The following is a 14,427-nucleotide window of genomic DNA, read 5'->3' as shown; positions in this document are numbered from 1 at the left end:
GTAGTCTAATGAGGGAAAAACTATGCAAAGCCTTATGTACAAACAAGATTCATACAAGAGAAATTGGAGCTTATCCAAAGAGAAGGAAGACACTAGAATTAAGAGGAATCAGAAAGACTTCCTGTAGAAGGTGGGATTTTAGCTAGGACTTGAAGTCCTGGCAGATGAAGGTGCCCGGCATGGCACCGTCCAGCACACATAACTCCTCTCGCCGTATGACATGCCCTACTGCTGCTTCGATGGCTGGCTGCCCCTTCCTTTTCCTCTATGGCCTCAGCATCCGCTCAAGATCCTCATGCTGTCTTTTTGTGCTCCCTTGAGACTTCCCAATTCTCTTCTCTCCTTTAGCTGTGTCTCACAAACTGGTGACCCCTGTTTTGGTGCCGTGCTGGGATGCCTGCTGGGTGGTGCCCAATGCCTGGCTTTCTCTGCTCTTTGGTTTCTCTGATCCTCTTACTCATTTCTTCTTTCCTGCTTCTGCCAAACTTACTTTTCTGTCATGCTGCTCTAACCACAGAACGCTTTTGTTCCCAGAATCTCTCTTGTATCTCTATGGCTACTCTTCCTTTTTCTTTTCTTTAAAATCTAAAGACTTGAGTAATACAGTTCATTTGAGCAAGCTTTGATTAAGCTCTTTGTGTGCTAGATACTTTTCTGGGCACTGAGGATATATAAGAAAAATGAAAAAAAAATGGTCCCTGCCCTCCAGAAACTTACATTCTACTGCAGGGATGGGGAACCTGCCGCCTCAAGGTCATATGTGGCCCTCTAGGTCCTCAAGTGCAGCCATTTGACTGAATACAAACTTCATAGAACAAATCCCCTTAATAAAAGGATTTATTTTGTAAAACTTGGACTTGGTCAAAAGGCTGCACTTGAGGATCTAGAAGGCCACAAGTTCCCCACCCCTGTAAGAGAAACACTTATGTAAAGAGAAGGTGTTCTGGAAGGAAGGGTTTGTTCATATAAGACCTGAAAAACAGCAAAAATAATGACAAACCCCAAGCGTTGGCTCTTCCTTTCTCCTCTTATCAGGAAAGGATAATTTTCCAGACTATATCTTTCTTCTCCCCATAGACATAACCAGAGCCATAACCTCTTGGTCTATGCCCTTCCCCCCCCCCTTCCTATCAGAAGTTAGAGTTACTAAATGTTTGTAGAATGACTGGCTGAGTTGCCCACATTCTAAGCCATCTGATTCTGATGTGATAGTGGCTCAGTTTTTAGCCTGGAGCAAAGGGGAAAACCCCCCAATAATCCTGGAATCAGTTTAATTCTACCTTTTGGGGAGTTTATTAAAAAAAGTTTTTTTTTTTAACAAAATAATAACCATAAGTTTCTTTCACAATTACAGCTTAGAGTCCTCCAATTAGGGAAGTTCCTAATAACTATTTTGGGTTGAAATATAAGCCTTCTGGTCTAGGTAATTTTGCATATTCCCATTTAGCTACTGACATCCACCATTTGACCACCCCTGACACACAATTAATATATAGACATGCATTACAGAATAGTTATAAAGGATCATAATTTTGTGTCAAGGGAAAAGGGTTTCAAAGAAACAGATTAAATTAGAATTTATAAATAGATTTGAAGTACAGAGAAACAGGATTCTGTCTGTAGGTGGAGAGAGAAATAAAAAAAATAGGAGAGGATCAAAACATTTCAGTTAGCTCAGTCTCTTAGAGAACATTTTAATCATCTCCCATTCAATGATTTAACTAGGGAGTGGGAGCTTGCCTGTTTCTGTTATCACCTCTACACCGCTATCTTAACATTATTTGAAAGACACATTCCACTATTATGCTATAAGAAATGATAAGTAGGATGGTTTTTAGCAAAAGCTGGGAAGATTTATATGAACTGATGCAAAGACAAGCAAGGAGAACCAGGAGAACACTGTACACAGTAATAGAAATATGGTAAGTATGATCAACTGTGAAAGATGTGACTATTCTGATAAAGACAATGATCGAAGACAAGACCCATGATGAAAAATGCTATCCACTTCCAGAGAGAGAATTAATAAACTCTGAAGGCATAATGGAGAATCCTTTTTAAAAAAAAAAACACTTTATTTTTTTCTTTTATTTTTGTTTTCTCTTGCAACATGGTTAATATGGAAATATGTTTTGCATGACTTTACATGTAATAATTGCAATCAAATTGCTTGCCTTCTCAAGGAGGGGGTAGGGAGGAAAGAGAAAATTTGAACTTAACATTTTAAAAAAAGTTTAACAAATTTTTACATATAATTGGGCAATATTTAATGAAATAAATAAAATATGCTAATGACTTGCTCCTTCTTTATCGAAAACTCCAACTCAGCTGCTTTGTCCCTGTCTGAAACCAAAAGCAAATGCTCTCTAGACTCTCTAGTATCTCTCCCAGGGCAGAAAAAGAATGTTGTCTCTCTGGGAATAAACATCTCAGAATTCATCATTAGTTTTCAGAACTTTTTTCAGCATCTCCAGTGGCAGGGAATACATTTGTCCTTTTAAGATACAATTCTTCTGTTTGCAGTAGGAACCCCAAAATTACTCCCCAACCGTAGATTTCCTCTTCTGTGTATTTTTCCTTGGCAATGGAATGAAAAGGAAGGTATCCTACTTGTAAGTATACAGACATAAGTAAATACAAACAAGATCATTTGGAGAGGAAGATAATCAGGAAAGACTTCACATAGGATTTTGTTGCTGATGTGAGGAGGAAATTCATTCCAGACTTGGAAGGCAGAGTCTTCAAAGATACAAAGGTGGGGGATAGAAAACGAATGTGCTAAACATCAAGGTCAATTTGTTAGAAAGCAACAATACATGAACGGAGTTTTTGTTGTTGCTGAGTTATTTTTCAGTCATGTCAGACTTTTTGACTCCATTTGGTGGTTTTCTTGGCAAAGATACCAGAGTATCTTCTATTTCCTTCTCCAGCTGATTTTACAGATGAGGAAACTGAGGCAAAACAGGGTTTTAAGTGACTGGCCAAGGGTCACACAGCTAGTAAATGTCTAAGGCCAAATTTGACTTAAAGAAGATGAGTCTTCCCAACTCCAGACCTGGTGCTCTGTCCACTGTGCAGAAAATTCACTCTATGTAACCTTGCTGCCCTGAAGAGAAGTAATGTGAAATAAATCTGTAAAGTTATCTGTCTTCCAAAGTCTCTTTCCTCCTATTTTTTCTTCCACAAATTCCCTCTTGATCCCTTTGACTTAAATTTGTATTAGCCTGCCTCACACCTGGGAAACTGTCATTAGAAAACACCTAGTCTGTGTTCTTCTTTAAGGCATGATGGCAGCAGTACTCATTTATAGCCCTAATTCTGCCATTATTAGCTATGTGATATTGTGCAAATCTCACTTTTCTGCCCTCAGTTACCCTATCTGTAAAATCAGATAATGATATTTTGTGTTGTGAGAAGGTTATTGGATTTTATAAATCTCAAAAGCACTTTAGAAATATGAGTTTATTATTCTTCAAACCTCTCTCTTTCCCCTCCTCCAACAAAAATTAATTTTTCTTTCTTTGTTTCTTTCCTACAACTTCCTTTCTAATGGAACTATAGAACTTTAAAAACTGCAGGGGACTTTAAGATGATCTAATTCAAGTGCCTTAGGGGCAACTAGGTTGGTACAGTGGATAGGGTGTTGGGCCTGATCTTTTTTTTTCTTTTTTGCTTTTTGGAGGGCAATTGGGGTTAAATGAGGTCACATGGATAGTTTTTGTGTTAAGTGTCTGAGGCAGAATTTGAACTCAGGTCCTCCTGACTCCAGGGCCAGTACTCTATTCACTGTGCCACCTAGCCGCCCCTTGGGGCCTGATCTTCCTGAGGTCAAATCTGGCCTCAGACACTTACTAGCTATGTGACCCTGGACAAGTTACTTCTTGCTTTACCTTATTATGTGTAAGAAAGAGTTGGATTAAATGACTTCTGAGATCCTTTCCTGGTCTAAATCTGTAATTCTTTAAACCTAGATAATTTCCTTTTTAAAAATTATTAATTTTCTCTTTTTAAAAAATGAACAAAAATCTATTTTTTTCATCTCCACTAAAGGGGAAAAAAAAGAAAAAAAAAACAAACACACACAAAAAATGAGCAATGTCAAAACAAATTTCTGCATTGGATGTGCCCAAAACATGTCTCTTTTTGCACCCTGAATTCATCTCCCCTTTGGCAAGAGCTGGGGAACATGTGTTATCACTGGTCCTGTGGAATCATGGTTAGTCATTGCATTGATCAGAGTTCTCAAGCCTTTCAAAGTTGTTTTTCTCTATACTGTTGTTGTTACTATATAATTTGCTTTCCTGGTTCCATACTCCTCTGTGCAAACATAGCTAATTGTAAGTAGAGATCCTGCCAGGCTTGTTTTAATGAATTGCTGAGACTTATTTGTAATTAGTAGCATCTATTTGTATATTGATAACTAACATGTTATATTTTATAATAGAGAACAGGCTAACCATATCTCTTCTCCCAATCTTGTTTATGCTATTTATTAAATAACTTATACTTGCACAATGCATTAACACCATGTAAATATGAGTTATTATTTAGCAAATTAATTTCTCTCTCTAATAAGTAATTTGACAGATGAGGAAAATGAGATTCCAAGACATGATGTGATCTGCTCATTAACGTACAGATAAATGTGTCGGTCTAATATACTGTACAGTACACCATCCTACCTTAGCAAAGGCAGACTTCAGCCTTGTTTATGTTAGATGATCATAAAACCAGAACTCATCTTATCCAGATTACCCAGACTTTTCTGTCCTACCTTATTTTGTGTTTCATTTTATGGGAGAGGTAACTGCTACAGTAGAAAGACCCCAAAACTGGAAGTCAAATGACCTAGGATAGAAGCCTGCCTCTGCCTCCAACTAGCTGTATGACTTTGGACAAGTCACCTCACTTTGTTTACCTCACCTTTAAAAGGAGGAAATGAAAGGTTTGGACCAGATGACCTCTAAAACCCTTTCCAGAAGCTGTGGCTAATCAATCCTCTTTCTGCCTTTCTGTGTCTGTCTCTCTCCCTTCTTCCATCTTTCCCTCCTCTCTCAATCTCTTTTCTTCTCTCTCCTCTCCTCTTTCTCCTCTCTCTCTCTCTCTCTGTCCCTCTCCCCTCTCCCCCCCTTTCCCCACCCCCTCTCTCTTTCTCTCTTCTCTATGTATGTATGTATATAGAGTCCATGAGAGAGAGTAGAGTCTCAGCTATTGGAATAAATCAAACTAATGTCAACTTAGAAAACTGGAACCTATGTAATGCCCTCATGAAATCAACTTTAAAAACAATGAATATTTTATGCTAAGCTTCCCTACCCATCTACCCCCACCCCTAAGAAACCAAATATGCTTCCAGTGCCTTCCTGCTCAACACAGTCTAGAAACACTTTATGTGTATGATTACATCTTGGGCCTGAAACTGTATGATCCCTTCTACAAAACTGAACATTTAGACACACAGATGAGATCATCCTAAATTTCTGGGAACAAAACCTTAATTATTTCCCCCCAGTTGCCCCATGTTTCTCCTCTCCTCTTAGCTGCTCTGGGGCTTTGTTCTGCTTTTAGCCTTCCAGTCTCAGTTTTTATCAGCCCTGAGATGCATTCAATACTATGGAAACAATGACGTCATGGCAACAGCAAGGTGCTTAGCAACAGTCAGGAGACCCAGAGAGTGGTCTGAGCTGCAGTCTGGAGCACTGGGGACTTGGAGAAAGTAGGCTCAGCCCTTTTGTTGGGAACCACCTTCTCTCTTCTCTTTGGGAAGGACTGCACCAGGTTCTGTGAACACGTGTTTTGCTCCTCCAATGGACAGGTCTTACCTGAGACAAATGGGGGGATGCCTTCCTTGGGACACTTGGAAGTAAGACAGGCATACTTACAAGATCTAGCCAGTAGGAGGAGCCTGAATACCCCTTACTCTCCTCGAGTGCATGGGCAAGCCTATGAGAGAAGAGAGTATGGACCGTATCCCTTAGAATAGGAGGACCATCAATCACAGAAAACTTAAAGGGATCTTAGATGCCACCTAGTCCAACCTCTTCATTTTATAGATGAGGAAACTGAGGCACAGAGAAATTAAACATTTTTCCCGGGTTCACACAGGTAATAAGCGATGGTGCTGGGATTTGAACTCAGGGCTTAGAATGCAAGTGAGCTGCTTTCCGCTGTACCTCACTGAAGAGAGAAGCACTCTTCATGCCCTACTTTTAGGGAATTCCTGCTAATGATTTAGATATTCCAATGCTGGAGGTAGATCAGGCAGATAAGAGAGAGAGGAAAAACAAAAATAGGGTAGGGTAGAAATCTAAGGATTTTCTGGAATCAAAGTCAGACTGGTTGTTTTAGGGACTGCATTTAACGCAACTGAATTATCTGTTTATCTGAGCAGGGTATGGGATTATAGATGGAGTCACAGACTTAGAGATTAAAAGGGGGTCATCTCAAGGTTGTCTTGTCCATGAGAAAAGCACTTTGTCAGCCTTAAAACACCATATCTATATGTACCATACTATGCCATCATAACACAAAGTAAGGTCCTGGGTGACTTGGCGCTCTGTGTACACTTTGGTGGAGGGCCCACCATCAATGAGCTTGACTTCCTCTTTGGCCCATCTGTTGTCCTGATTTCTTTCCATGTGACCAATTTATCCAGTCAAATCCTTGACAGTCTTTTGCCACACTGCCCTCCTCATTAGGAATGTGCTGTACAGTCTTCTTATATGCACTGTTCTTTTTTCCCTTTGTTCTTTGAGTTATTTGTAATTTCCATTCTTCCGTAATTAAGCTGTTCCATTGTTTTTTTTTAACAGTCTTCTATATATCAGTGTGAGAGAGAGAGACAGTGTGGGGTAGTAAACAGAGTCACTCCTCAAAGTCCAGAAGGCCTGGATTCAAGTTCTACCTCAGAAATGCTGGCCTTGTCTCTTGGACAAGTCATTAACCTCTTATTATTCTAGGTAACTCTCTAAGAAAAGTTACACTCACCTGCATTGAGATAGATATCTAGGTGGTGAGGTGGACTGAGTACTGAGCTTTGGGGTAGGGAGACCTGGGTTCAGATATAGCATCAAATAATTATGGACTGCATGACTAGTCACTTAACCTCAGTCTGCCTCAGTTTCTTCATTAATAAAATGGAAATCAAGGTAACATTGGCCTTGGGGTCCGGAAGACCTGAGTTTGAATGTGTGACCTGGGTCATGTCACTTAGGAAATGGCAAGCCACTTCAGTATCTTTGCTAAGAAAACCCCAGATGGGGTCACAAAGAGTTGGACAGGATTGAAATGACTGGACAACAATGAACTGAGACGCATGATAGCACTCATCTCCTGGGGTTGTTGTAAGGATCAAATAAAATAGGAATGGTAAAATGCTTAACACAGTACCAACATATAGTAAATGCTCTTATTATCATTGTTATTATAAGAGTTCCCCATGCCAAGGAGGGTCCAGGCCCAATCCCTCTCTCCAGATCAACAGAATGCTGGCATTAAAGAAATGGGTTTGGGGCGGCCACGTAGCACAGAGAGTAAGAGCACCGGCCCCAGTGTCGGGATGACCTGGTGATCGAATCTGGGCTCAGATACTTAGTACCACACCCAGAAATAACTGGCCATGCAACCTTGAGCAAGTTACTTAACCCCAATTGCTTAAAAAAAAAAAAAAGAAATGGGCTTTTGCAAGGGACAACAGTTTGGATCATTAAAAGCACTACCTAGGTTTCTTTTGATCTCCCCCATTCCCTCCTTCCACCAAAAAAAAAGTTAATCTAAAAGAAATTAGTATTCTTGGTGAATTGACAAGGCATGAGTTACTAGTGGGTTAATATTGGGCCAGATTTACAGTCAGAGCAAACTACGATGTATCATTATTATAATTTTTTTGCCAAAGCATTTGGCAAGTGAACATTATTTCATTAAACCTTGCAACTCCATGTGGGGAGGAATGAAAAATCTTAATGGAGAACAGAGGGGGGAGTAGTAACCCCAGTAATTCAGAGCTGAATTGATCAATCCAGGCCTTATCAAGTAGCTGGCAGTGTCAGACACTGTCCTGGGTGCAGGAAGCAAGGGACAGGCCTAGGCTGATAGACTGGTTACTCTTCCTCACATCTATCACTAAGGAAGACAGTTCCTTAGGCTTCCTTCTCCCTGAAGATGCAGTGAAAAGAGCCATAGGCTAGGAAGTCAGAAGGCCTGGGTTCAAATCCTGCCATGGCTGCTTAATTGCCTTTGACAAGTCACAGCCCCCATGGTACTAATTTTCTTCATCTGAGGACTGGATGGCATCTCGCTCTGAATCTATGATCTTGTGGTCCCAAGTCACTTTAAGTTCTCTCAGTCTGAGGGGGTTATACTAGATGGCCAAGAACCCTTCCACCTTGATCTAGTACTCAATGAACTGACGGAACTGGTGTCAGTCACTTGGACAATAACCATTTGTTTAGCACCTACCGTGTGCATGGCAGATCCTGTGTCAAACATAGGGCATACAAAGAAAGGCAAATGTTTTCAAATACTCGTTAAGAATGGCAGTCACAGTGTGCATCTAATATCACCTAATGCTATGGAGGGGAATGGAAAAGGAAAAACATAACAAAAATTAGCAGGCAGCCGGTGTGCCTGGGAAAGGAGGCCAGCAGCAGTGAGGAGACCCATCTCTGCGCAGGCGCTTGCTTGCTGAATAGCTTCATTCTTGGCAATTATTTGCAGAAAAGCCCAGGTACCAATAAAGCTTTGCTCATGCTGGCTCATCTGTCATTTCCATCTGTCTCTTGCATTCAAGCCCACCTGCACTCTCTCAGGAAGCAGGGCCGCACCTCTGCTCCCAATAACATGACACCCCCAGCCTTCCCCATCAGGGAACACTGCGAGGGGCCTGGGAGAGCACCCGGAAGAGCTCAGAGGGTCTTAAATCTCCTGGCCCCGGGCACCTGAGACATGTAAATGTGCAGAGAGGAAAGTCTCCAAAGGTGCAGGCGCATGACGGATGCAGTAATGAGGGCTGACAGTGTGCCCAGAGGTTTGAAGGAGGAAAAAAAAAGGAAAAATAATTAGATCCTTGCTTTTTAATGGCTATTGAGGAAACTGCCAATACTCTTGATGCTGCCAGCTTGAAGCTGGGTTCTAGGAGCAGCCCTCCTGAGTCTGCCTACAAGTCCTAGAGGATCGGGGTATTTAAATCCAAGTATGCCCAAGTCAGGAAGGACTGGAAGGCTAACGGGGGACTGGGGGAGGATGGGGCTGGGAATTCTCCCTTTTCTTGATGAGAGCCATTTCTCTGCCAAAGACAGGGGTGGGAAACTCACATAAACAATAGCCACTCTTAAGGACTCTTGGGTACTTGTGCCGAGCCTTTTAGTGGGAGGGAGCTCTGTGGGTTGAAACAAGTGAGAGATTCCCAGAGAGGAAGGAGTAGGGAGGGGAGGGAGGGGAGAAAGACAAACGAGTATATTTAGCCCCAAGTTCTGGGAAGTCATAGGTAAAAGGAGAATGACATCCAAATGGGTGTTCTCTTTGGTGGGGACTCTCTCTACCCCCGTAGTCTCCTTTATAATCAATGATCATATACTTTCTTTGGCAAGGGAAGACCAACCGGTACATATAGTGATATGATGGGGAGGGAGAGGCTGTTTGTGTGTTGTGTATGGAATTTAGAGAACAGACGATTGAAGAAGGCTGGCATGGAAATAGGCATTTTAAAACCATGAAACCAAATCCTTTGTTTAAGGAGGCATAATTCTCTCCTAGCAGACCTGCCTAATTCCACTTGGTCTGGTGTTAACAAGGGGAACCAATAGAGAGCCCCAGAGAGCTGTCACTCCCTAGCTGTAGCCTCTTATTATCTATAAACAAACAATTCCGTGAATAGTGACATTTCTTGGATTATTTATTTTTTTAAAAAAAGCATTGGCTTCAATTATTTGGACATTTAGGTGCAAAGTATTTTTTTTTTTTATTGCTGGGGGTGGGTGAGTTAAGGGAGTGATGAGAAGGGCCTAAATTATCTTGGTTATTTCTTAAATTTTGTACTTAAAAATCTAACCATCCAAAGGGGTTGTAGGGAAGAGTTTCTTTCCTCCTCTCCCAATGGTTATCAAACAGGAAACAGAGGCTTTTGCAAGACATACTTAGAGTGCATTAAATAAATATAAATTTTATTAAAAACACCCACATAGCGTTATCAGGAATGATATAATAATAAACAGCTTTCAAATAACCTGCATTCATTACATTACAATACTTACAGTATTTATAACCATCTTCAGGTTTTTTTTTTGTAGACAAACGAAACATCTCATGAAAATTAAATGAAACCAAAGTTGGGGGGGGGGAGAGTAGAACAATAAAGCATAGAAAATGCACACAGTTCATTTGCTTAGTGTCAAACTGCAAAAATGTCCTACACAAGTTAACCACTAGCTTTAGAAGTGACTATACATCACTGTGCATCAATCAAGATGAAAAAAAAAATCATTCAAGTAAAGTTGACACCACTCAGAAGCATTTTCAAGTATGGCTATAGTCAACCTGATAATCCTATACAAGCAATTTATGTCTGCTTTCCATTCACTCTAACTGAGGCAGGGTTCTGTACACCAAAATTACAGGTCTATATTTACAATAAAAATTGAATCTTCCCCCCACCCCAACTAAGCTTACTGCTGTTGCCCCCCAGCAATTTGACAAATGATGATGTGTAGCCTTAAAAAAACGAGTTACATGGCTATTGTACAGACTCCAAACCAGCCATTTTTTAAAATAAAAGAATCAGGTTAATACTACCATGATAGTTTTAAAACCTAAAAATTAACAAACAAAAATACTTTTGGTTTGATGTAAAAATGCAAATCAAACATTTCTGAAATGCTTGCATTATGGTGGACATAACCACAAATTTAAGAATTTTTTTCTTAAAGGCAAAGAGCCATGTTATAAATATTCGACCAATAAAACCCAAAGGCTTCCTTTGATTAAGAATTAATTGAAATCCTGCTAGTCAAACATTTCTTTAGACCAAAACTTAATTATACAGTATATTGCACAACATATATCTAGGGTGATGGTGGTTTGCATGTTTAGGGAAGCCCTCAAAATGTCTGTACCTTTGTTTATTACAGTATCATAAAAACCTTATTTAGAGAGTTGTGAAACTCTGGTAAAATGGCCACTTGCCAAACCCCTGCCTTACATTTTTCCCTTTATTAGCTCAGTGCATTATACTATCATGTATATATATATTTTTCCTGCTTGAAACAGTCAAAACATTCCCTAAACTGTAAAAAACATTTTTTATTACAATAAAAAGTCAACAAATTTACAAAATTAGTTGTAGTTACATTAATACATTTACAGGAAAATTAGAGGAGGGATTCAAAATAGAAGAGTTAAATCCCTGAAAAAAAAAGAATATATTTATTAATCTACAACAGTTTTACATACACACAGTTGATGTGCAGGAAGAAGGAGAACGAGCTGAAATATCCCTGAAGTTTTAGAACGAAAAAGTTTGAAATTTCAAGTTATACTTGCTAAGATATCAAGTATTGAGAAAAAGGTATGTTTTAAAAAATTTATTAAAAAAAAAGTGTTGGAAACAAAACTAAAAAAAAGATGGTATGCAATGTTATAAACTTTCACTCTCAGTTCAATTTCCTATTGCCAAGCTAGTGTTGAGGTATATGACAAGTAGGAACGTCACTCAAACCTTTAATGTACTCTTAGATCACATTATGATTTATTTGTAGCAGGCTGAGTAGCACCATCATGATGTGAATTCACTTTCAAATCCAAATATATATATATAATATATTTAATATATTTTAATTTTTACAGTACTAAAATACTAAAGCATTGTGTTAAAAAAGTTTTGTTTACAATTTAATTTACTATACAACTCTTTTGCTTCTTTTTTTTTAATACAAATTATTGACTTAAAACCACCACAGCAAACCAGCTGCCTGTTTTTTGTTTCTTTTTAATCAACAGAATCACACAGAACTAACCCTGTTTTATCATCTTGGGTAGGCTTTAGCCTGCTTAGTCTTCTCAGTTCAAGAGGACACAGCTCCAAGAGATGATATATATCAAAATACACACAATTATCAAGACAAAGCAGGCTGCCTTTCCCATTTTCTAAGAACTTTGGGAGCCAGTAAGTGGAATAGGCCCAAGCCAACTACAGTCATGGAATCTGCAGTTTGTGGCTAATTGTTACCTGTGGTTAAGAGAAAATCCATATCTTCAAACTGTCCACATTTGAACAATGAACTTGTCATAACAATAGTATAAAACGGGTTTACAGTATAGCAGTGAAATGAGCACCAGAAAACATGTGTTTTGTGTACTAAAAGTATTCCCTTGAATCCAGTAAGCCCCGTTTCAGTTGTAACTGGCTGCATTATAATGGATATGTAGCCCACCAGCAGATGTATGGCTAAAAATGAAATATATATATATATATACATATATACACACATATATATATACACATATACATATATACTTAAAAGCTTTTTTTCTTTAAAAAATCACTTTATATTTTAAAATTAAAGTAAACGTTTTTATGTCAAATGTCCCAGTACCTTAGCAATGTTCAAGCTGTCAAAGCTTAGGTAGACAAAGTGCTTCTAAGACACCATTAAAAAGATTTTTACTTATACATGAATGTGTATGTATACATATGTGCACATATACATAGTATGTGTGTATGTGTATATGTGTATGTATATATACACACATCAATATGCTTATTGTCCCAATGAGGACTTCACTGGATGAGCAAAATCCAGAGGCCTTTAAAATATCCACATTTTAAAAAAAATTTGAGTAAGAATACATTAAGAAGGATAAAAACTTGGATGAAAAGGTGCCCCTGTTATTCAAAGGCATTTGAGCACACTGTTAACATTTTGACTATTATAAAAGCATTAAATGTTAAACTTCTATATTAAAGAAAGACACCATTTTCTTAGCACCATATTTTAGGATATCCAAACAAATTCAGTGTTTGCTGTCTGTTCATTTTCATGTTCTATGTATCTGTTTTGATAAATAAAAGCTAATATTAAGATTACAGTAAAAACTGCATGTTAAAAACCCATAATTCCAGTCTTTCAGTACATCAAATATTCAGCACCAGATGGTATTTTATGATTCCTACTGTAACACTATAGTATTTCTTTGACTCTTGTTCCATGACTATGCAAACTCGATATTATTAAAAATGGTCACAGATGTGCAGAGTTGTAAGGAAAATTCACATTTACATATTATCTCGTCCAATAATAGAACCAGTGTTTTCAAAATGTAAATTGTGAAACACTTCCGAGTCTCCCCCCCCCCCCCTTCTTTTTTGCATAGAATGCTTTGGTCTCATTTTCTATCTGGCATCTGTGACCACTTATTACTAGTCAGTGGAAATTAAGGGGCATGGTAAAAACTACCTCCTTTTTTTCTTTTTGCCGGTGTGCTGAGGTTATTCTACCATGTTGAACATAAATACAGTATCTGTTTCTCCCTTCTCCCTCCCACCAAAACGAGAACTCTACCCCCACTGACCAGCTGGTGGTCATCTGTATAAATGAGGTAACAAATAGGGGATATGACATCATATATATCTGTTATAAGGCCCTGTGACCCGTGTAAAGGCATATGGAGACGTAGTTACTGTGGAGTTTGTGGTGATGGACATTGTCCTTTGGGCAAGAGACTTGATGAAGCGCAAGTAGGTTGGTTCTGAAGGTTCGTGTGGTTCCACAGGCTCCCGTTTTGTTTTCTTACCATAGCTTTTCTGAGGCACGTAGTCTGGGCCATACTTTTCACACTCTTCCTCCTTCTCCCGTGCTTTCTCTGCCATTTTGGCTTCCCATAGAGCCAGGCCATGTTTTGGTTCATTCATGCTCTTATGCTGGTAGAACACAAGGGATATCCTGGTGGGGTGGTTTCTGTTGGGGTTCTTTAAGGGGGTGGTTGCATGGAGCTCACGTTTTGCACATTCAATGAGAATCGACCCATGAGTTGGGGCCACTGCCACTCCACCGATGTCGGGATCCAGAAAGCTGTGCTCACTGTCCGACCAAACATCATCATTGTCCTCTGGGGCAGAGGCCAGACCCTGGCTTGGTACATGCAGCTGCTTTTCCAAATGATTAGCATCATTTAATTTGTTTAAGCCTCCTTGAGCAGGAGTAGTCCTATCATGGTTAAAACCTGGAAGCATTTTAGACAATCCATTAGCTGTGTGGGAAAGCATTTCTCGTTCTTTGTTTGGGAGATGGAAGGAATGAGGAGGATTACTGAATATACTCGAAGCAGCATGGTAGTCATGAACCAAGTGGGGAGGTGGGTGATGCTCACCATTTTTATTCATAGATGCATAGTCTAAATTTGGATTGTTCAGATTGGGTGGTAACCTTGAAGCAG

At 39.3% G+C, this 14,427-nt stretch overlaps 1 protein-coding gene across 1 annotated transcript in view; it reads right to left on the bottom strand.

Moving 5' to 3' along the window:
• Positions 1-10,133: 10,133 nt before the first annotated feature.
• The window catches only part of TET2 (tet methylcytosine dioxygenase 2), a 151,958-nt gene continuing 147,664 nt past the window's right edge, over positions 10,134-14,427 (bottom strand). The window contains 1 exon segment of the mRNA XM_069094685.1: positions 10,134-14,427. This exon segment is cut by the window's right edge and continues 11 nt beyond it. Within this exon segment, the coding sequence (XP_068950786.1) occupies positions 13,613-14,427 (815 nt within the window). The 3' untranslated portion in view covers positions 10,134-13,612.

The sequence above is a fragment of the Petaurus breviceps genome, unplaced genomic scaffold, assembly GCF_028583685.1.
Source record: "Petaurus breviceps papuanus isolate PSGF00001 unplaced genomic scaffold, PetGlider_PUasm1.0 126, whole genome shotgun sequence".
Lineage (NCBI taxonomy): Eukaryota > Metazoa > Chordata > Mammalia > Diprotodontia > Petauridae > Petaurus > Petaurus breviceps.
This window is presented reverse-complemented; position numbering and strand designations above follow the sequence as displayed.